General features: G+C 38.5%; 1 protein-coding gene across 1 annotated transcript in view; it reads left to right on the top strand.

Annotated features, from left to right (window-relative positions):
• Nucleotides 1–24,937, top strand: part of CFAP54 (cilia and flagella associated protein 54) — a gene marked incomplete at its 5' end in the record, with an annotated part of 297,105 nt that overhangs the window by 202,637 nt on the left and 69,531 nt on the right. Inside the window, 10 exon segments of the mRNA XM_079935999.1 lie at nucleotides 6,522–6,627; nucleotides 9,235–9,382; nucleotides 10,209–10,366; nucleotides 10,538–10,717; nucleotides 10,821–10,947; nucleotides 16,428–16,583; nucleotides 17,848–17,953; nucleotides 18,887–18,983; nucleotides 23,611–23,709; nucleotides 24,228–24,369. Coding sequence (XP_079792125.1) covers nucleotides 6,522–6,627; nucleotides 9,235–9,382; nucleotides 10,209–10,366; nucleotides 10,538–10,717; nucleotides 10,821–10,947; nucleotides 16,428–16,583; nucleotides 17,848–17,953; nucleotides 18,887–18,983; nucleotides 23,611–23,709; nucleotides 24,228–24,369 — 1,319 coding nt within the window.

Below are 24,937 nucleotides of genomic sequence, written 5' to 3'. Positions count from 1 at the left end.
AGCAGAGGCAAAACCAAAACTGTCTCATAGAGATTACCTAGGAAATGCAGGACTCTCATGGAAAATAACTGCCGGTAAAGGTAGCACAGAGTCAAATATCATAAACCAAATGAAGAAAGAGCCACAAAAGAGAGTTAGCAGGCACAACAAATGGCAGCTTCCCAGCCCAAGAAATAAACTGTTCAAAGATGTGAAGGATGGAAGAGAATGAGACGAGATAAAAAAGGAACAGATGAATTTAGAAAAAAAAAAACTAAATAGAAATTTTAGAAATGAAAAATATAATTACTGAATGAAAAGGAGAAATGATCAAATTAGATGGAAACAATTTTTTTTTTCCCTCCTTAACTTTCTCATTATACTAAAATTCCATGTTTTAAGTTCTATGCATTAGATTCAGAATTTGGAAAGAGAGTTCATTTTTTAGATGGCCCTTCTCTTTAAACAGGAGAAGCCCTCCTGTAGCCTTTGCAAAGGGGAAATCAATTCAGCAGAAATCCCCCTTTGCTTTTGCTTAGATTGGAAACAGACAATTGTTTCATCAGTGGGAGCCTTGACTGAAGGCTATTCCGTGATTAATCACATCTAAATTTGATTTTATGCTAGAGACAGTATAGGTTTTGGGGAATTTAAAATTTCTGTGGTTTGTAAGCAGCGATGAAGGTTCATAGTGTCTGTTTGGAGCAGTGATTCTCCAAGTGTGGTCTTCAGACCTGTGGGCGTTCCTGAAACTCAGGCAGGTCTGTAAGGTCAGAACTATTTTTATAGTAGTTTATAACATAGTAAACTATGTTTATAATAGTTTATAAAACTAAGAGGTTGCTTGCCTTTTTCACTGTGTTGTTATTTGCACTGATGCTGAAAAAGCAACAGTGGTAAAACTTCCGGTAGCTCACCACGAATCAAAGCAGTGACACCAAACCGAACTAGTAGCCATTCTGTTCTTCACTGCTGCACGCTTGCAATTAAAAAAAAAAAAAGCCAGATTTACGTAAGAATGCCTTTGATGAAGCAGTAGAATCTGTTATATTTATAAATACCTATTCTTGAATGTAGTTTTAATATTCTGTGGGAATATATTAAGTGGGAAATATACCTCAAGCACTTCTGCTGCATATCACAGTCTGATGGTTATCTTGAGGAACAGCACACATGTGGATGAACCGAGAGCTGAACAAGCTGTTTTTTTCATGGAACAACATTTTTATTTGAAAAAACAACTGACAGACCATGATTATGCAGACTTGGGTATTTGACAGGTATTCTGCTGAAAATGAGCAAAACGAACATGCCACTTCTAGGAAAACAACTAATAGTTTTTGTTGTCAATGATAAAATCTAAACTTTCATAGAAAAATTGGATTTTTGGAAAATTTGTATTTGCCGTCATGAGCTTGGCAGTTTTCTAATGCTTAAATTTTTTTGATGAGACTGGTGGTGATATTAACGAGCATCGTTTTTTAAAAACTGTGTAATGAAATGCTTCAACATTAAGGGAATCTATTTAACTCAGGGAGCTAATGTTTTCCAAATGGCCAGTGCATGATGTTCCAAAATCCTGGTTAACAAGATAGACTGATAGATTTTCATGTAACAGAGTAGGAAAAGTTCATCAGTGTATGGTAGTAGATTCCACATAGCAACAAACTTTTAAGAAACTATCATTTGTCACATGTTGGTATAGTATCAAGGAAGAATATTCACAATTATTTGAAGAGGCTCTTAAAATACTCCTCCCACGTTCAATAACTATCTGTGTGATACCTAATCTTCTTCATACGCTTCATCCAAAACATTATGTCACAACAGACTGAATATAGAAGCAGATATGAAAGTCTTCTATTAAGCAGATTTTCTCTTTTTAAGCCAGATGTTAAAGAGATTTGCAAAAATGCAAAAACAATGGAATCCTTCTCACTATTTTTTGGTTTTTGAAAATATATTTTCCATAAAAATACATTATTTATATTAAATATAATGGGTTTATGATTTTTATTTTTAAATGAATTAATAAATGTTAAGTTAAACATTTCTCCGTTTAATTTCCAATATGGTAAATATTGATAGAGCTCTTTGGGGTTTCTTAATAATCTTTAATGATGTAAATGGGTGCTGAGAGTAAAAACACTTGAGACCCACTCGTTTAGAGTATTGTCACATTTGTAGCTATCTTTAAGAATACAATGGTAAAAAAAAAAGAATACAATGGTAGTTGATTGATGGTTAAAATAGGCTTAGTATAATAATACACTGTTTTCCCCACTGAAGTTTGAAGACAGAAGGAATTTTTACTATACTGTTTCCTATAGAAATAAATGATTTGAATATATAATATATAAATGTATATTTAGAAAATGTTTATATATCTAACTATATATTCTATACATAATTATATGTATTGAATATATATGTGTGTGTGTGTATATATATATGACTGTATGGCTACATGATTTCCTATGGAGGCACATAGAACTCCTTTCTCCAAACTGTGTCCCAGAGAGCAGTAGCAGCCCTAGAAAATATTTCTTTTCACTTAGCTTCATTCTTTCCCTAGCTCTCTACGTGTCTTATACCCTTTTAGTGTGGAGGATATGAGTGATTTTTTTTTTTTAGGGAGAAAGAAGGAAATGAGAAACTACACATTACAAAATGGCACAGAAAGGAGTGTTGTAATAGAACTTTAATTTGAAGACCAGATAGATGTATGCAAATAATGTGCAAGTATACCAGAATTGCCCCGATTTTAAATCCATGGGCTTGGCCCTTAGGAAAAACCTGCAGAAACTTTGATGTTGCTGGCTTTTTGCAGCAGAGCTGTCACTTGGGGAAGCCTACTGTCAGGATGAATGAGTTTTAGTAGGTGAACTTTACCCTCCATGAGCTTCCGTCTGGGCGCTGCTGAGAGTGTTGGACAGTCCCTTTCCCAGATGCTGGTTAGCTTGACATTTCATGATACTTCTAATAAAATTATGTGTCAAGGAAATTGAAAGGCACATTCCCTAGGGTGACAGGTAGAGTAAGCCGCATAGATTTTATGAGAACAAACTGACCATTTTTGTCATGAATGTTAATAAGAAATAAATGGGATCAGAGTTATTCAAACTGTATTTCTGCTTCTTTCAGGGCTGCCTCTCTATTTCAGAATCCTGTCTTTTTTTTTTTTTTTTGAAGTGTTCCTTCCAATTCTCCTTTCTATTTAATTTATTGCCTAAATGGAATAACGTTTGAGCCTTTTTATTTTGTGTAAGAGTGAAACATCCTCCTGCTGGGATTTTGACTGTTTGTAGTGGGTAATCCTCCTTACACTTCCTGTCTTCCTAGTGCAGAGGAGGAAGTAGAAGTTTTCCATTGTGCAACTAAGCAGTACCAGCTGGATTAGGACATACAGTATGTTTATATTTTAGTCATTAAGTTTTGGGGTTAGCAAGATTCCAAACCTCATACCTCATTTCCCTTGAAATCAGAATTTGGGCTTCAGGTCAGAAGAGTGGGATGGGCATCATTTTCTCCTTTCAGGGCCCTCTAGTTGTCATCCTGTGCTAACCTCTGAAGCTACTCAGTAAACAAGGTGCGTTAGAAACATGTGTGTATCCTTCAGGGAGGAAAGGTGTGGGGGAAAAGAGATTCCGTACCTGGACACACACCCCATCAGCATTGTGTTTTTTGTTGCTGTTTTCTTGCTTCCTTGTTTAGTTTTATTTAAAAAAAAACAAACAAACTAGTAAGTTTAGATAATCACAAACCATACTTTAGAAAATATTCTACAAGTATCTAAACCATTTTAAGGACTCAGTAAAATCTTCGGAGATTGAAATTCAATAATGGCTGAAAGGTTTTGATGCTGGTTAACAACTTAGAAAAAAAATCAATTTAGTCCCTGCGTATTCCCTGTCCAACTTTATATACTAATAATGGTAACGGCTACGATGCATTGAGAGCCGTCTATTTGCCAAGCACTCCTCTTCATGAAGAATACCCTGCTCTCAATAGAATGTCAACTCAGTGAGGCCAGGGACTGTATCCATAGCCCCTAGATTTGTTCCTGGCCAATAGCAGGTGCTCAATACATATTTTTGAGCAAGTGAAAGACTAAATACCTTATTTAATATCCTCATAATAATCCCGTTTCATGAAGTCTGCTAAGTAGAATGCAAGGCAAAAGGCATTAAACTGGACAAAGAACGCCTTTTATATTGTAAAAGGTGCAGTGACCATATGGTAACACAAATGTGGCAACGAGTAACACTGTGCCAGTAGAAACAAAGCCAAAGCTTGTTAGAACTGGGAAAAGAAAGAGGCCACATTGTAGCTTAATGATTAAGGGTGCTGCAGGCTCAGGGGCCAGTGGCCTGGGCTCTGATCCTACCTCCTCTTGCTAGCTGAGTCACCTGAGGCAAGTCACATAACATTTGTGGGCCTCAGTTAACTTAACTATAAAATAGGGATGATAATAGTACATACCTTGTAGGTTTGTGGTACGGATTAAGTGAATTAATTCACAATAAGCATTTAACACAGCACCTGAGAGGTGGTGAGTACAGTAAATACCAGTTATCATTTTTTTAAAAAAAGTTGAGGGGAAAAAAGAGAGAGAAAATATCTTTCAATACAATGTGTAGATACATACAAAAAAGGCTTTAAAAATGTAATTAAGAGTTGAGCATATGTACATACTCTAGGAGCCTACACACAGAGACTAACTACCTTCTTGCAAGCATCCCTGGACCTAGGTGAGGCTGGTCATCTTCTTGGCTAGAAACCTCACTAACTGACCCAAAGGAGGTGGTGTATTGACCATAATCCAGGGATGCAGGAGGCTTCTGGAACAGTACAGCGGAAGTGTCGTGATCTGATTCACATCCTGAAGAGAGATCACTGTGGTCTCTTCATAGAGACCAGGACTCCAGGGGCTGGCCAGCAAGCTCCCATGGGTGTCTGGAGATGTTGGTGGCTTGGATGGAGGCGTTAGCAGTGGATGAGGTGCGGACGTGACGAGCTGCTGGCTAGTATCCAGATCTTGAAGTTGAAGCTGACAGAACTTGTTGATGGGTTGAACACAGAGTGTGAGGCAAAGAGGAGGCGGTGATGATACTGGGCCCTCTATCTGGGATAGAGAACAGGGGAGAGGAGTAGGTTTGGTGGAGGAGGGGGAAGCAAGAGGCTCTGCTTTTAACCTATCCTAGTTTCCTGCCACAACATAGTACCCAAGACTGGGTGGCTTAAAACGACAGAATGTTATCGTCTCACGGTTCTGGAGGCTGAAAGTCCAAAATCAAGGTGTCGGCAGGACCCTGCTCTTTTTGACAGCTCTGGGGGGCGCCCTTCCTTGCCTCTTTTAGCTCCTGATGTTTGCCAGCCATCTTTGATGGTCCTCGGCATGTGGATGCATCACTCCAGTCACAGGCTGTCTGCTCCCTGCGTGTCTTCACATCATATTCCCTCTGTGCATGTCTGTCTCTCTGTCCAAATTTCCCCCTTTTATAGGGACACCAGTTATATTGGATTATGGTCCACCCTAAATGACCTTATTTTAGCTTGTTTACCTCTGTAAAGACTCTATTTCCAAATAAGGATGCATGATGAGCACTGAGGGTTAGGACCTCTACACAGTTTAACCCATAACACCTCTTAAATGTGATTGTTATTCACTATTCAAGTGGAGATATCTAGTGGGGCATTAGGTAAATGGATACATTGCCCGTTTGGCTTTCACTCAGTCTTTCTGTGTTATGAAGTAGCACTGCAAAAAGCATCGTCAGGTACACAGATTATTCTGTATTTTGAATTTTGTTTTGGAATAGATTTTCAAATGAAGGAGCCTGTTAACATATATTATTAAAATATTTTGAAAAAGTGTGACATCAATTATACATTTATCATTCTACAGGGAAGGAGGATGTGATGGTTTAAAGTAAGAAAAATTTACATACTGAACAACAGGAAGTGAGGAGAATTACTATCTCCTGGCTTCTATTTTCTGCATTAAGTACCTTTCCCTCCTGGCACTGCTAGATACTGATTGAGCAGTAATTTTTCTTAAGAGTTTCCAAGTGCACAGCATTAAGCAGAACAGTTTTATAATGTCAGAAAACTGGAGAACCACATCCTGATGTATGTAAAATACATGTGTGCTCATTTTATTAATGATATTGTCAGTAAATTTTGCTTTAGATCTTGGAAACATTCATTCATTCATTTATTCTTTCATTCACTCATTTTCATTTAAAAATATTTTTTAGCTCCTATTATGTCCAAGCTACTAGATGCTGGGTGTCAGCAGGGGATAAGATAAATTAGCTGAGACAAATACAGAGCAGTTTTACAGGCAATTAAATAATGCTGTAAGTATCACCTTATGGTAAAGGCCAGGGTGCTATTAGAGCACGTAGAAGGGGCACCTAACAGTTTTGGGGATGGGTGGGAGTATGGGGAGGTTTTTTTGGAGGAAGAGACTTAGGAAATAACATACAAATGCCACGAGTGTCATACTAATAACATTTAAAACATATTCTCTATTTTAGTGCTGCGATAGTATTTTCCACACTTAAACTTCTCCAGGATTCAAAACTTTTTAAAAAGAAGGTAGTAGAAGATGACACAGAGAATTCCATCTCTCCAGGAGATTATGTACGTATGAATTTAATGTTTATCCTGATAACACTTTTTACGGAATAATTATTGGCATGCTAGGAAATTGTATAACTATTTGAATGAAACAAAGGGGTAAAGAAGAAAAAAACATTGAATTTAGAGTAAAAAGATCTGTGTTTAAGCCCCGTTGATGCTATTTATTAGCTGGTATACCTTGGGCAAATTCCTTAAAATTTTTTTAAATTATGTAATCTCATTTGGGAATTGATGGGACTGGATGTAATAGTGACTGAAGTCCCACCAGATGTATCATTCTTGTATTCTAGATCTGATGTCACTAGTAAATTAAGTTGTTTCGCATGACTTGCTCTTCATTTCACTTTTGTTTAAGTTTTTTTTTTTTTTTTTTTGCATTACGCGGGCCTCTCACTGTTGTGGCCTCTCCCGTTGCGGAGCACAGGCTCCGGACGCGCAGGCTCAGGGGCCATGGCTCACGGGCCCAGCCGCTCTATGGCATGTGGGATCCTCCCAAACCGGGGCACGAACCCGTGTCCCCTGCATCGGCAGGCGGACTCTCAACCATTGCGCCACCAGGGAAGCCCCATTTCACTTTTGATTTTAGTTCTTCTTTAGCATTACCAGTGTGACACCTACGCTATTCCCTACCTTGTGCTATTTCCTATCTGTGCTATTTCCTACCGGTGCTATTTCCCACCTGTGCTATTTCCTACCTTGTGCTAATAGTACCTTGTGCTATTTCCTTCTCATAGTTAAATTCTTCTGCGTTTAAGCCCTCAAGTCTATTTGACAACTGGTGTCACATGTTCTTTGAAATTTCACTGGATTTTGATTAGACCAAGTAATTTAATAACAACAGGGTTGTTTAGGATTAAAATATAAAGATTCAGCACATAGAATCCTTGCTCATTTTAAAATAAATAAAGCTTAAGCTTTACTAATAAAATTGCTACTATCTAATGTCACTACAAAAAAGCAAAGCTGGGGCTTCCCTGGTGGCGCAGTGGTTGAGGGTCTGCCTGCCGATGCAGGGGACGTGGGTTCGTGCTCCGGTCCGGGAAGATCTCACATGCCGCAGAGCGGTTGGGCCCGTGAGCCATGGCCCCTGGACTTGCGCGTCCGGAGCCTGTGCTCCGCGGCGGGAGAGGCCACAGCAGTGAGAGGCCCGCGTACCGCAGGAAAAAAAAAAAAAAAAGCAAAACTAATTGACTCATTTCTTACCACAGTAAAAGCAGTATAAAGGCTAAAAAGGATTCTGATTCTGAAAATTTACTTAGAGCAATGCTTGTTACTTGGTGGGGGGGGTATTTTGCTTCCCAGGGGACATTTGCAGTGCCTGGAGACATTTTCGTTGTTATAACTAGAGGGAGTGCTAGTGGCATCTACTGAGTAGAGGCCAGGGATGTTGCTAAACATCCTGTAACACACAGGACATTTCCCTCACAACAATAATCTGGCCCAGAATGTCAGTCATGCTGAGGTCGAGAAACCCTGATTTAGATTAAGCATGACTTGGCTTTTCAATAATAAAAGCAATGTAGGCAGAGATTAAGGTATGTTGATGTGTATTTCTTCTGTATTTCTAATCTAAACACTAGACTCCTCGAGTACGTGGTGTACCCATTCTAATCACCAGCCTGTCTCGGGGTCTCTGTTCACTTCTTACTCCGGTTCAGAAACAGCTCCCCCTCCCCCTCTGCTCCTCACCTGTCTGTCATGTTCCAGCCCCTGTCAAGTCCAGGTTACAGCTCCTTGATAGCAGGTATTGCTGACTGGTTAGAGATGATGAGTTGTCAGAGATGTGTAGCAGGAAATTCCTAGAACAAATGGGCGTTGTTCTAGATGAAGTGTCTAAGATTGATTGCTCCCTGGAAAAGTTCCTTTGTCACCTCCCTCCCAGTAGCTCTGAACATTGGCCACTCCCTTTATAAAGTGTAATAATGAGGATAGTAAATCATAAAATAATATATGTTTGGGATGTGAGCAGCACATAGCAGTGTAATGTAGTAGATTAAGACTGTGGGCTCTAAATTCAGAAAGATGCAAGCTTGAATCCCAGCTTCCGCCAAAATATGATGACATTTAAACAAATAGTTAGCCTTCCTAGGCTTCGCTTCTCTCATCTGAAAAATAGAGATAATAATAGCCCCTCTTGGGCTTGTCAGGAGGATTAAGTGAACTAATGTGTATAAAGCATGTATCACAGTGCCTGGCCCGTAATAAGCACTCAGTAAACATTAGCCAGTGTTACTGATTATTTTTCAGCCTTTAAAATGATGGTCACAAAATTTTTGAAGGTATGGAAACTGCTGATAATAATACAATTTGCAATGAAAAATTCAGACTGCAAAGCTAGTTTTCAACAGTGAGTATACAGAGAGAAAGAAATGCTGCAAAGCACTCATATGAGGATCAGTGTTAATAGAGGAGCATGGGATTATGGGTGATTTTTGTTTCTTGTGTATTTTTTATGTTTTATAGAATGTTCAAGAATAATTTCTAAAATTAAAATTTAATACTGTTAAATGATATCGATGCTTCCCTTAACTTATGTTACATTTAGCATTAGTCTAGAACTTGGACATTTTAAAATGGAAAGATAACCATCATTTTAATATTGTTTAGGCCACTGAAAGTACAGATGATAATGAGTTTTTAGATCCCATTTCCCTAAATTCTCGAGAATATTTCAACGTTCATCTGTGGTTGAGGTGCCGCTTAGCATTGGTGACTGCGTTTGTTGCCCAGATTCGTGGCATTGGAATCGTGAAAGGTACAAATATCCTATTTCCATCTCCTTAGTCAAAGTTTTCATAAAATTTAATTTTATTTAGGTAACAGAGGTTTTCTTGGGATGTATTTTATTATACCATTAACATTTTATAACTTCTTAGCTTTATCTGTTTCCAGAATAAAAAATTCAAGTTATTAAATGAGAATAATCATTTTCAGCAGTCCCTTGTATCACTGCAAATGGCATATATATTACTGTATGCAAAGCAGGCAAGGAGATTTCAGAATGCTAACGCACACGCCTTCCTGTGGTCTAGGAAGGCAGCGTAGTTCAGGGGTCCAGAGTGCAGATTCTGGAGCCCCCCCTCCTTGAGTTCAAATACTCTACCCACCACTTCCTTGCTGTGTAATCTTGGCCAAATCTCTTAACCCCCTAGGCCTTAGTTTCCTCCTCTGGAAGATGGAAATGTGGTACCTACTTCATAGGATTATTTCCAGAATTAAATGGGTTAAATTTCTAAAGTTCTTAGGTTATAGCCTGGCACATAAATATGAGTTCTTGCAGTGATTAATAGTTATCTATATGTAAACCTATCTGTTCACCCATCTCTACCCATCTCCCAAATTAAATTATTTCATGGAATATCATTATTACTTTTGCAGCGTTTGAATACCCTAAAGTACTTCTCGTAAATTACAGCACATTTATTTTCAATGTTTCGTGCAGTCTTATTTGTTTTTTGTCTCTACATCTTCCTCTTCTTCTGTATTATACAATATTCCTGTGATAAACACCGAGAATAACCTGCACATATAATTTCTTACTTTCTCAGTGCATTTTAAGTACCTGCATTTGTTTATTTTAGAAAACGATATAACAGATTGTGTGAGCCTCATCAGTGAAGTGTGTGTGGAAGCAAAAAGTGCAGGCGACAGGGAGCTACAGGCTGAATTCTTGATGCAAGCTGTAATCATTGGCCTACAAGAAAAGCACTTAAAAGCAGACATCATAAAAAACCTTCAGGTAGGAAGGAAACCTAATTCACATTGATATTTACCAGAGGATTCCGGTTAGAATAAAAGGAGAGAATTTAAATTTCCATTAGGTACTGAATGCGTAACAGTCAATACATCTGGCCCCTGTTTCAGTGAATTGTGAATGGTACTATCAAACGGAATAATTTTATTTTAATAGGATGTAATACAGTTGCTTGAAGGACGTGAGTTTATTTCTCCTCGATCTCATTTAACACTGGTGAGAAGCATGCTTTTACTGGCTGACTTAACAAAAGCCGAGAAATTCGAGGAAACTCCCTCTTCGAAAACAGAAAAATTATATTTGTTGACTCAGTCTCACAACATTCTTATTGAACAGGTGAGAGTGCTTTTGTGCCCACAAGACTTAGAAACTTACTTTTCTGTCTTTTCTTACAGCATACCACATTAGCTAATTACTCATTACAGTGCTTCTTTTACAGATGCGAACTTTTGGAGAAACAATTGAATTTCCTACATCAAACACTGACTATGCAAGTCCATTACTGCCTTTGAAAAATATCTATCTTCCTCATGTCATGTTATTGGCCAAAACAAAAATGAGAATTGGTAAGAACACTTAAACATATATTACATTCAAGTCACTGATGAAAAAGTTTACGTCATTTTCAGCGAGGCTATCATGTGAGTGCATTTATCTGGGGCAGTATTTATGAATAGCCAGGTTCCATTTATTTAACAAATAGCTTTTGATCACTTACCATGTGCCAGCCTCCCTGTGAGGTCCTGGGAAGCTATTGGAGATTAAAACAGATGTGGTGGGCTTTCCTGGTGGCGCAGTGGTTGAGAGTCCGCCTGCCGATGCAGGGGGCACGGGTTCGTGCCCTGATCCGGGAAGATCCCACATGCCGCGGAGCGGCTGGGACCGTGAGCCATGGCCGCTGAGCCTGCGCGTCTGGAGCCTGTGCTCTGCAACAGGAGAGGCCGCAACAGGAGAGGCCACAACAGTGAGAGGCCCATGTACCGCAAAAAAAAAAAAAAAAAGAACAGCAAAGGGAGGGATGCCTGTTTAAGTAGAATACTTGGGGAAGGCCTCTCTGGGGAAGTAGTATTTAACCCTGGACTGTAAATGTTAAGCATATGCTTAGTGAAGTCATGCACAGTAGAGGCAGAGAGAGCAGTGAGTTGTAGGCTCTGAGGTCAGGACAAACTTGACATGTTCCAGAACTGCCAGGAGACCAGTATAGACAGAGCAGAGTGGGCTAGGGACAGCCTAATGGGAGAGGGTGAGCAGGGGACAGTTTATGTTTCCAAAGATTACCCTGGCTGCTGGCTGAAGAACAGAGTGGAGGATAGACGGGAGCCAGGCAAGAGGGGATCTGATTGGAGCAGGTAGACCAGTAAGCCAGAGGCTTACAGCTCCTTGGAAACCAAGGAGGAGGAGCCAGCCAGTGTTGCTGCCCTTCTCAGGAGCTCACAGACATTGCTTCAAGCTCTCTCTAGGACACTGTCTCTCATCTTTGACCCAAAGCTGCCTACCTCTAGCTCCAAGACTCTTGTCTATCACAGAGGACAGAAAATCTTGTAACAGCTCTCTCTCTGTTCTAACCTATATTCATCATGCCTTTTTAGAAAAAAATGTATTTCTGATGCTTTGACATCAGGAGTCTTGCTGACCAGGGAGGGACTTCCCCTCCCAGAGTTAGCCAATTCCTAGAGGTTAGCAAACCACACTCCTGTGAGGATGTCTTTCATATGCAAACTCGCCATTCCAGAGCTTACACCCTGAGCTTTTATTGAGCTCTTTTATTGTTCTTTGCTGGGCTCTTACCCTCAGGGCCACTATTTTTCTGCCCCAGTCACCCCAGGGACAGGTATAGACTACTAGCAGAGCCCACTGAAATTATACAAACTAGCCAATCCTAAACCTTAGTCTGCTTACCCTACCCACCCACTCCTTCCCACAAAAAACACAATAAAGGCTCATGCCCACGTTTTCTCCATTCTCCTTCTACCTCCTGACTGACCCTGGTGCTTCCCTGTGTGGCATGGTGTGCCCTCCCTCCTCTTCAGAACTGTGAGCAAAAATACTATCTTTTCGATGGCGGTCATCTCCTGACCTGTTGACCTTGTCATACTTGAATAATAACAAAACCCACATTTTGAAACATTACCCCTCACCTCCTGGGACCCATTTGCCTCCTGTACCAGCAGCTGCTCAGCTCAGGAGAGGCAGGTGTTTGGACTAGAGTGGGGAAGGGAGGGCAACAGAAGTGTGCTCAAACCATCACCTGCCCACAATTTTTTCCCTTGTTCCCCTTCTGCTCCTCCCCCTCATGATTAGTATTGATCATTATTATGATATGATTTTTCATCATCATCATCATCACCATCATCAGATACGAACCTTATTACTATAGGTAAAGCAGTTCACCCCTATATTGTTGAGTTTCCTCATTATGAAATTAGGCTGGCATAGCTGACCTCTGGAATTCCTTCCAGCTCGCTGATCCCATGAGAGCTATTTTTCAGTATCTTTGGTCCACAATTTGTTATATTACCAGTATATTTGATTTCTACAAGAACTTAAAGTACAGATTGTGTTAACTTGTACAGATTGTGTTAAACGTATCCTCTGCTTTCCTGCCTTACTAATCTTGAAGATGTGTCACCACTCAGTGGCAATACTGTTGCTGTGTTTTAGACTCACTTGAAGCAGAACAGCTTGCTTTCTGTTATATTATATTAAATACCAACTTAAAGAATAAAAACCGAAAGCAACTTTTCTGTCAAAACAACGTCAGTTTCACAACTTCTTTTTCACAGAGTTGATGTTTATTGCAAAAAGGAGCACTTCAATATTATGAAGCATAAAATCATCTGATTTGATGCTTTCTTGACAGTCTTCCTTTAGAGTGATAGTATAGATTTCATTGCAAGAATAGAGCCACTTAAAAAAATTCTTTTTCTTCGTGAAAGCCTCTTACAGAAAAAGACATTTCGAGATTATTTTTAAAAACCAAACAAAAAATAAGCATCATGGTTATTTAAGATTATTTTTTTCCATTAATGACTGAACCTAGAGCTTCCTTATTAGCTGAAAAAGTAGATTACTGATTGTATAATAGGAGTGAAGAAAGGTTCAAGAATAGTGCTGGGGAGTGGGAATATAACAGGGAGTCATCATCTTTGCCTTCGAAGAGCCTATTATCTAGTTAGGAGAGAGAGAAAAGTCAATAATTTCTGTAACAATTCTTTTTCTAATTTTAACAAAAATCTAGAAGATCATTCAAGTACTATTATTATACATTAGTACTATATTATATAGCACTGTCTTGCATGTAGTCCATATATAGTACATATTGTACATGTATATAAGTGCCTCAATGACATGAAAAGACTTGATATTTTTGTCTTGTATTAATAAACAGCTGTAGTATAATTTGAAACAGTAAGCAAGACATATAAGAATGGGAGATGGGGTTCCCTGGTGGCACAGTGGTTAAGAATCCGCCTGCCAATGCAGGGGACACGGGTTCAAACCCTGGTCTAGGAAGATCCCACATGCCGCAGAACAACTAAGCTGGTGCGCCACAACTACTGAGCCTGCGCTCTAGAGCCCGCGAGCCACAAGTACTGAGGCCTGAATGTCTAGAGCCCGTGCTCCGCAACAAGAGAAGCCACCGTGATGAGAAGCCCGTACACCACAACGAAGGGTAGCCCCCGCTCGCCGCAACTAGAGAAAGCCGGCACACATCAACGAAGACCCAACACAGCCAAAAATAAATAAATAAATTTAATTAATTAATTTAAAAAATGAAACATGACCCCAGAAAAGAGAATTAAAAAAAAAAAAAAAAGAATGGGAGATGTATTGAGATGTGAGACTGTATGGGACAAATGGTATTAGCATATCCTTCTGGCCTAAGATCTAATTGCAGTTGGTAATTGTTGGGGTTTAAGAGCATGGACTCTGGAGAAAGAATTCTGGTCCAGTTCCCTTGAGGAAATCATTTAACTTCTCTGTGTGTCAGTTTCCTTTCTAGTAAAATGTAAATAAGAAAGGTACCAGTCTCCCTGGGGTGAATTGAGTGGAATATGTAACATGTTTAGAAGGTCAGCTAGTTTGTTCTAAGAGCTTTGTAGGTGTCAGCTATTCTCACTGTTCCATGCCTGGCCTCCTTACTCTCCTAGGAAGCTCCGGGGAAGCAAGGCTTCAATTTCTTCATCTCCATTTTCTCAGTAAAGTGCTACCATCCTGCCTTGTCCAGAGGAAGGTCTCTGTAACTTCTCCCTGGATAAAGGGCCAGGGATGGGGGAGAGAAAGATACTTTTTCTACTGTCTTCCCACTCATATAGCACATTCCTGAACTAAATATTTACAAAACGTCCTAGGTTTCCTGAAAACTCGTTATAGGGCATGGCATCTTGGATTTAAAATTTTCAGGACTTGAAGGGACCTCAGATATTTTCTAGTTCTGCTGCCTCAAGGCTCAGAGGCACGTAGGGACTTGTTCAAAGCCTCAGATGACACGGTAGCACGAATGACTGGCTTGTACCCAGCATTTCAGCTACAACTCAGCAGCTGTATCCTTCTGCAATCCTACACTGCCTTTCTGTTCATACTGCTCTACTGTGCCTGTTAAACTATTCTATTAATGCAGTTTCCCCCCTAGTTGCCTTTTACTCTTTATCTCAACGTTTTTCTTCTTTATTAAACTTACCAAAAGATAAAGTGATCATTACCTGCCGGCCTTGACAGCTGTATTTTCTGGGTAGGCATCCCTGACCTTTCCTGGGTCTGGCCAGGGCTCCTGTAACCTGCTACCACGGTGTCCTGTGCTTTCACTGCCACACAGTCAACCACACCGTGTTTTGATTACCTGTCTGGCTGTTCTCATTCCCTGTTGGACACTAAGCTCCACGGTCTCTCTCTTAAGGGGTTACTGCAGTGTCATGGTTTAGGGTATGGGCCCTGGAGCTGGACTGCCTAGGTTCAGATCACAGCCCTGCTACTTACTAGTCACGTGACTTTGGGCAAGTTACTTAAACGTCACCGTGCCACTGCTTTTTCCTCTGTAACATGAGCATAATAATGGTATCTACTCAGAGTTGGGAGGACTGCATGAGATAATGCTTAAGTACTTGGGATGGTACCTGGCATGTAGGAAGTACTTAGTGAAACTTAGCTCTTATTTTTCAATTTTCTTGTTTTTTTATCCGGTGCCTAAGCACTCAGAAAATATTTGTCAAATAAATGTCTGTCTTGTCTTTGAGGTGATTAGAAATTAAATCTAATGCCTCTTCAACAATGCAACAATCCTTCATTATGTTAAGTAGTGATGGGACCGCATAAGAAGTATAACATGTGGCCTTTGTCCATAATGGGTTTGCCAACTAGTTGGGATGACAAAATATGCAATGCGAGCAACCGCTATAGAGCTGAATAGAAATTACTGCCTATTAATATATGCAAATTTTATTGGTAACAACATAAAACTACATAAAACTTCCAGTTGTTTCCCTACTAACAACCTCATCTTAGGAACACAAAAGTTGTTATGTAGAGCACTATGAAACTTTAGAACTGAAAGAGGCTTGAAATTTTAGAACTGAAAGAGGCTTCATTTTATTTTTATTTATCTTTAAAAAATTTTTATTGGAGTATAGTTGATTTACAATGTTGTGTTAGTTTCAGGTATACTATCCTTCATTTTAAAAATGAGAAAATGTTGAAATTTATCAAAGACAAAGTTTCAAAGGTCTATTGTTTATAGTTCATTGATACATTTGGGTATTGTGTTTCTTTAAAGCATTTCTTCAATGCTAAGAACTAAAGACCCCCAGAGTTCTTCTTTTTTTTTTTTTTTTGACCATGCCTCAGGGCTTGTGGGATCTCAGTTCCCTGACCGGGATTGAACCCTGGCCATTGCAGTGAAAGCCCAGAATCCTAACCACTAGGTCACCAGGGAACTCCCTCCCAGAGTTCTTCAATTGTACCTACTGTGAGAGAAGTCTGGTACCTGGGAGGTTTGTTATGAATACTGTATATCTATTGTTCCCTCTTCATACAACTGTCTTTCTTTTAGGAGATACAGTGGCCAAGCAAGTATATTATACCAGTAAAAAGAAGGATCCCTCAAAGTGGTTACCTGCCCTTCATCTTTTTGAAATAGCTTTGAAGCTCGCCAAGACATCAGGAACAGAAGAACAAGAGGTGGAAGCTGAAATCTTTTTTCAGAAAGGTAAGATGTATTTAGGGTCAGAACTATGATAAAGTTTGAGGATTATTTTTTTCCCATGAACAAAAGGCTTCTTAAAACTCTGGTCACTGATTATACAAAATACTGATTTTACAAAGGGCTTGGTGATGACAAACACCTTGGTATCTCTGCCAAACTCAGTTTTGGATAAAGAGAACACTGCGTATTTTAAGTTTATATCTAGAAAGGAAAAAAGTACTCCATTTTCGTTTCTCTTTTAATTACAATTGACCTTCCTTACACAAAGTTTCATGTTTGACTCAAAAATCTCAGCATCAGCCATTTAGCTATGAATAATGTTTCTTAAAGAATGCTTGGAAGATATTTTTTTATTTCATTACTTAGCTAAGCATTTTAGCTAATTTCTATAAAAGATACATACCCATTTAAATTAACTAGCTATAACAATCTATATAACTTATATACAACACACATTTGCATAATACATTCATATAATTTTATTTTAGCCATGAGAAAAATGATGATGACAATTGGTATCACTTATTGAGCATCTACTAGATACTAAGCACTGTAGTTGGTGTTTTACATCTCATATTGCCAGTTCTTACAACAGCACTACAAGGTAGGCATGACCAATCCCAGTTGGCAGATGAGGTGTAGTCTGGGTAAATAACTATCTGTAAGTCCAGACGTGAACTTAACACCAGGTGGCTCTGTGCCCTGTGCATATGCTGCATGGAAACTGTGAATCCTTTTTATAGTGATTGTAAGATTTGCCTTTCCTGCCCTTCTTGCTACAGAAGTACCATTCCAGCTCCTGCATTTGAAGGCTGTGGCTCACCATGAGGGGTGGGAGCTGTGTGCAAACGAGAGTGTTTGCATCATCCGTGCTGGTTTTCAAGCGTTTGCTGTCTTTCTAGGGTTTGTTTTTAGCAAAGATGTTTTCTACGATACCTGCAATGATAGAAGAAAGAAGAAAATGGATGTAGATAAAGGGAATGTGCTACAGGAGGAAGTGGGAGCACAAAGTAAGGAAATGGAGAGGAAAGTAAGATGATAAGAACAGTTGTGTCTGGAAAGTGAAAGGAGGCAGGGGGACCCTTCCTGGGGAAGGAAGCAACAGCTCTTTCCCCATTGGCTTACCTTCTAGCAAGAAACAGGAGACGGACAGACAAAAGGGACAGCACATTCAGTTTTCCGAATTTCCTGCATAAAATATTTGTTCTGAAGTTCTAAATGATAGAAAAAGGAAAAACCATCTTTGTATATCCTTTTCTTCTTTCAGGCAAAATAGAATGTCAAATATTGGTGGAAGAGAAATCTCCAACTTTGCAACTTGAGAGTCTATTTGAAGCTATACAGCTAAGCTTGAGACATGATCAAAACTCAGGGTAAAAAAAAAAAAAGACCTTTCCATTATCATGACAATGTGCATTTGGGTTTGAGACTCGTGTTCTGGTAGTACATTGACTATTTAAGGCTGGGGCGACTGGGGCACCCTTTTCCCACGGCAGGGCTAGTTCACTGGGGTCCATTGTGCAACAGGTTCACTTTTCAAGCTTGATGCTCTTGGCTCTGCTCCAAGGCCTCGTTTACAGTGATGGTTGATGATGGCGGTTAGCATCGTGATGTACTGGACTGTAAATCGCTTCTAGTCTGTACTCAGATTGATATCCTGCCAGTCCCAGGTTACAGGAGCCTCCACTAGATGTGAAATTGTATCTAGAAGGGATTTATGTGAATATTCACTCTGGTTCAGCAGTACCAAGGCTGGCCAGCTCAATTCTGTATAAAAGTCACCTTAAGATGGAGAATAAGCCAGCATTATTACAACTGCACTGATTTAAATGGTCCCACCTGACAGGTTTGATAGTGAATACACAGACCTAACCCATACCGAATCACGGCTTTCAGCATAACTCTGTATGTCTCTTTAGAACTTATTATAATTAGCGTAGGCGAGTAGAGAGAGAGGTCTGGTTTTCCAGGCAGGTTCCTCCAGTCTTGACTGTTACTTCTTTAGTGCCTTGTGTGCTGGAATATTCCAGAATGGTCTTGATGCTCAGCTGCATTGTGGTCATAGCATGGAGTATTGCCAGCACAGGACAAGGTAGACTGCTCAGCTCTCTTCAAGAGCTTTCAATTTCAGTAGGAAGGAGGATGCCCGTGTCTAAGCCACAAGTGCTCTGAAAAGAGGATGAGTTTGGAACAGATGCTGGTTTTGCCTATTTTTGCCTTTTATTCTCTCAGAAATTGTTGACACAAGATGCAAAATGATTATGAATGGTGAGCTATCTAATAAGTACAATGCTGTATCATTTTAGGTTGATAAGGGACTCCTACCTCGAAATAGCCCTATTATTTTTGCACATGAGGAAGCCAAAGAGCAAACTTTCAGCATCACCATCAACACTTATTAAGGTAACAAACAATTTTATTAGAAATTTAAAGTATGTTGCCTTTGAACTTGCTTACTTTGCTAGCACTGTGCTATGGAAATAAAGAAACGGTTTTTCTTTGTGACTTGAAGAAATTAATTCATTACTTAATGCTCACGCTCATATTTAGATACCTCCTTCGATATTTTTACGTAAGACTCTGGAAACAGATTTCACGTGGACATTTTTGCCTGTTAAAATGTTATCCATGAAATGTAGGTGTATATAAATACTCTAAGTCATTAGTATTGATCAGGAGATTGCAGGAAATGACATATTGGTTAAGCAGATGGACATGTATGGTTTTCACCACTGATGTGGCTTGCAAACAGATCACCTTTTGAAAAGAGTCATTCATTCATTCATCCCATACCTACTGAGCACGTACTATGACCCAGGCCGTACTCTGGAAGGTGATAAAGCAAGGTTCAAGACAAACTCAGTGCTTGCTTCCATGCACTTACTCTTCAGTGGAGGGAGACAGATAATAAACGTGGAAAGGAAGAAAGCAAGAGGAAGAAAGGTGGGAGGAAGAGAAGTGAAGGAAGGCTGGGGGGTGCTTTAGGTGGTGAAATTTAGGATTAGGAAATAACTCTGGTTGGTGGGATTGTGAATGACTGTGGTGGAAAGAGCTGGAAAGTGGGATTTGATGGATTGGGAGGGAGCGTGCAAAGAGTGGCAGAGGCATGTACTCCCTCAAGCAGCACTTCCAAATAAGGGGCAGAAACATCTCCAGGGATCCTGTGATCCTGATGAGGTCTGAGATTTGGCCTGTCTAAGGAGCTCCTGGGTAATGCCTGTGCTGCTGGTCTGTGGGCCACACTTGAGTACCAAGGATCCAGACAGAGTGAGATACTCTGGGCAGGAGGTTGGGTGGTTTGGAGGTGGATGAACCCAGTAACTTTGTTTTCATTTTTTAATAAAAAATGTCTAGTTTTCTATTCTTTAAGTTTCAGTAGGCATTATATATTTCATTCTTATTAAATAATCCTCTGACCCACCAAAAAATCTTTCCAGAAAATTTTGACGTCAAATCTCTAATTTTTGAGGCAGCATAAACATGACTTAAAACCTTTAGGCAAATAAGCTTTCAGTCAGCTGAACTACTCATACGGTTGCTGCCTTAGGTGGATAGCAGCTATTTTTCTTTTTTCATCAAAATGATTACATAGAAAACTTACTTTTGTGGTGTGATAAACATCTTTATGTCCAATAAGAGAAAACAAAAATATTTGTTTCCATAGCAATTTGCAATGCAAATTAATAAGATTTTAGAAGTATATCACCTTTGGGGCCTTCTCTAGGGAGGTGTTTATAATTAATTAAGAGATTGAACAAATAAGATTTGAGTGAAAAGAATAGTATAATTCTATACAATATGATCATTATTTTCTGTGTATCTTTTTTTTTAAATTTATTTATTTATTTATTTATTTTTGGCTGCACTGGCAGGTCTTTGTTGCTGCGTGCGGGCTTTCTCTAGTTGCGGCGAGCGGGGGCCACTCCTCCTTGTGGTGCGCAGTCTTCTCATTGCAGTGGCTTCAGTAGTTGTGGCTCGTGGCTCTAGAGTGCAGGCTTAGTAGTTGTGGCACACGGGCTTAGTTGTTCTGTGGCATGTGGGATCTTCCCGGACCAGGGATTGAACCTGTGTCCTCTGCATTGGCAGGCAGATTTTTAACCACTGCGCCATCAGGGGAGCCCATACCACATTTTCTTGATCCATTCAACAGGTGATGGACATACGAATTGTTTCCACTTTTTGGCTATTATGATCAATGCTGCTTTGAATATTCATATACAAATTTTTTATGTGGACATATGTTTTCAATTCCTTCGGTGTATACCTAAGAATGGAATTGCTGGATCAAATGTCAACTCTTTGTTTAGACTGTTGATGATCTGTTAGATTGTTTTCCAAAGTGACTGTACCATTGTGTATTCCTACCAGCAGTGTATGAGGGTTCCAACTTCTCCACATACCTGATAACAATTGTTATTATTTATCTTTTTGATTATAGCCATCCTAGTGGGTATGAAGTAATATTTCATTGTGATTTTGATTTCCCTGATGGTTAATGATACGGAAATCTTTTCATGTGTTTATTAGCCATTTGTATATCTTCTTTGGGAAAATGTCTCTTCAAATCCTTGGCCCATAGCCTAAATCGGGTTATCTTTTTTTATCACTGAGTTGTAAGAATTTTTAAATATATATTCTAGATATATGTCCCTTATCAGATACATAATTTGCAAATATTTTTCCCAGTTGTGGCTTGTCTTTTCATGCTGTTAATCGTGTCTTTGGAAACAAAAAAGCTTTTAGTTTTAATGAAGTCCAATTTATCATCTTTTTCTTGTATGTTTTGTGGTTTTGGCAGCTCTTTACCTAAAAGATGTTGAAGATTTTCTCGTATGTTTTCTTCTAAAAGTTTTATAGCTTTAATGTTTAAGTCCATGGTCCATTTTGAATTAATCTTTTTTGTAAAGTGTGAGGTAAGGCTCTAAATTCATATTTTTGCACATAGATATCCATTTGTCTCAGCACCATTTGTTGAAAAAACTATCTTTCTTTACTGAATTGCCTTGGCTCCTTTGTCAAAAAGTTTATTGATCATAAATATAATTATTTATTCCTAGACTCCCAATTCTATTCCATTGATCCATAAATCTACCTTTATGTGAGTATCCATTGTCTTGGTTACTGTGTGGCTTGTAGTAAGTTTTTTGAAATTGGAAAGTACATGCCCTCCAGTTATTTTCTTCCCTTTCAATATTGTTTTCACTTTGAGTCTTTTGCATTTTCATATACACTTTAGAATCTGCTTGTCAGTTTCTGCCAAAAAACTAACAGAATTTTGGTAGACATTGTGTTGGATCTATAGATCAATTTGTGGACAGTTGGCATGTTAACAATGTCAAATCCTCCAATTCATAAATATGAACTCTCTCTTCATTTATTTAGATAGTAATTTTTCTCAAAATGTTTTTTTACTTTTCAGTGTACAAATTTTGTACATTTTTGTTAAGCTTATTTCTATTGTGAACAGGTATTTTCTTAATTTCACTTTCAGATTGTTCATTGCTGGTATACAGAAATACAGTTGATTTATGAGTATTGAGTTTTGTATCCTGTGATTTTGCTAATAAACACATTTATTAATTCTAGAGGGGTGTGTGTGTATCTTGGAAGTTTTTACATAGAGCATCATGTCTCCTGCAAACAAAAACAATTTAACTTCTTCATTTCCTATCTACATGCATTTTTTTTCTTTTTCTTGCCTGTTTGCGTAAGCTAGTATCTCCTGCTCAATGTTGAACACCTCTCAGTCCCTCCTCAATAAAGCCTTCCTCTCAATTCAAAATGAGCTCTCTTTTTTGAATGTGTGTGTCACTAATTGTTCTTACAATATAGTTATTTAATGTTATTCTATATTCTTCACTCAATGCCTATTAACCTTGTTTCCAGAATTAAACAGGTGAATTGCCCAAGCTTATATAGCCAGTAAGCTGGCAGTGGCTACACCAGAGCCTAAGTAGTTTTATTACAGTTGGTGACTGGGCTCTCCATATTTGGGACAGGACTATATTGCTTAGATTTTAGATTCCCCATGGGCAGATCTCTCCAGGTATCATCTGTCTACCTCCAAGCTTAACACTTGAACTGGGCCAGGCCACCTTTGTGCATTGTATTTCATGCTCTGGCATTAGCTTTATTCATTGCATTTCTTTTTCCTTGGGAGGCTTATAGCCAGAAGTAAAAGAAAGATATTTTTGTTATTGCTTGTTTTATTCTGGAGTTTTGTTGAAGATTTTAAAAATCGGCCAAAACATGACCATCAAAAATTAGAACAAGCAATCTAATTGAATAGTTTTTACAGATGAGTTAAATCTTTAAAATTGACTATTAATACTTTAAAAATGTAAAACAGATACTATGTTGCTGGTGGAGTTTCTGTTTACTTCTGTACTATTGGCTTTTTTATATTTAAAAGCTGAACACACACACACACCGCCCCATGTTAAACATATTTCCGTTCATTGTTACTTTTTGCTGTTCTGTGGAACGTTATGATTACAGTCATCCCTTTAATAGTTTTGTAGTTAGAAAACTGATAGCAAATACCTATCAAAACCTTTAAGTAATATTCTTGTTTCTGACGTCTTTACGCACAAGATATATTCAATTTCTAGATCCTCTATTAAGATGGTAAATAACATTTACTTAAAATGCAGTTTGTGTTTATTTTTATTCAAATAATGTAAGCTCATCTAGAAAATCACAAAGATAAAAATAATTAAATTACCCTTAAAACCTGGGGTAACCACTGTTGACAATTTTCTCTGCTTGTGTATACAGGGAACATATGTGTGTACCTAGCTTTTAGAAAACGGGATCATATTGTGCATATGCTGTTTTGTAACCTATACTTTTCTTTTGCTTAAGGTAGTTTGGATGCCTTCTCATGTCAATAGTTGAATATACATTATTACACTTAATGGCCATGTAGTGTTCCACTAAAATCTCATCTTCAGAAGATGAGAAAATCTATCACGAAACTTTATGATGTCTTTATCTATCTTTATCATAAAACATTTGCCATATTTTTTAGGCTCTTCCCGGAAGGCATAGTTCTATTAAAGAACCAACAGTAAATAAATCTGAAATGCACAGTTTATTTGCCTGGATTGCAATAAGAGCTGCTGCACAGGTTGGTGTGAGTTTTATTTAACTCTTCTTTTTATCGTCACATCTGTTAAGGCAAAACAATGTATTGATACAAGAGAAAGGAAAATATCACGTTCTTTGGGATTTGCACCAATGATGTTTCTTTGGGAAGATTAGAAGTGCTCTTTATATGTGTGGTGTTTTTAATTGCTATTAGCCAGACTTGGTTTGATTCCACTTTTCTTTAATGAAAATAATGGGAGATACACATGTGCACATATTTGACACACATTTTGGCAAGTATCTGTCATAGCTACAGGAGGTAGCCTATTCAAAATGACTTATTTATTGATTAAATTGTCAACAGTCATGATTTGTTTGACTATGGTGTATACTACATGTTGGGGGATCACATATTGTTTTTCAGTTTGTCTTTATTTTTTTCCCTAATGTGTACCAAATGTTATTTTATGAATTTGCTTTTTCACATTATTTACCTAATGGATAATCTATGAATCAGAAAGCTTGCATTTATGAACTCTAATTGTGCATTAATTTTAGGTCAGTGAGGCTGTGCTGGCAATCAACCTACTTATCGGAAAGACAAATGATAAAACTGATAAAGTTAGTCAACAGGCATTACTGAATATCCCAGAATTTGCCACCATGGATCTTTTGTCTTCGTACACAGATTATTTGCTTGGTATGTTTGAATGTTAGGCATTTTATAAAATTGTAATATATGTCATGTGTAATCAAGTTTCAGAGGTTTAATTATAGAGATTTTAACTTAAAAAGGACAATAGTTTGGGGAACCTCTGGGAGAGGATGGGTTCTTAGGATCTAGCTGCTAAAATATAGGGGCCTCAGCTCACTGTACATACATACATGATACTCCATCTGCTGCTGCATTTCAGATGTAGGGCTCTGTGAAAAAATGGTATTTCCTGATGTCTGTTTATTTTCCAGTTCACACATTTCAAATGAGACCTTTTGGGATTATTTATTTGAGGGACCTTCTCTGATCCTCTGAAATGTGTACTCACTCTTACACTCTCATATGGCTCCCTGTCCTTTTTATTAGTTCTTTTATATTTGTGTGTGTGTGTGTGTGTGTGTGCCTGTGCATGTTTAAACTATTTCTCTTATTAAACTATTGTCAGCTTCCTGAGAGCAGGGGCTTTAGCTATTTGATTTGCTGCTCTGTCTACAGAAAATCACACATTGCTTACACATAGCCGGCATTTGATATTAATATTTGTTAAATGAAT

The sequence above is a fragment of the Stenella coeruleoalba genome, assembly GCF_951394435.1.
Source record: "Stenella coeruleoalba genome assembly, chromosome: 11".
Taxonomy (NCBI): Eukaryota; Metazoa; Chordata; class Mammalia; order Artiodactyla; family Delphinidae; genus Stenella; species Stenella coeruleoalba.
Note: the sequence above shows the minus strand (reverse complement) of the source record. Positions and strands in the feature narration are given on the sequence as shown.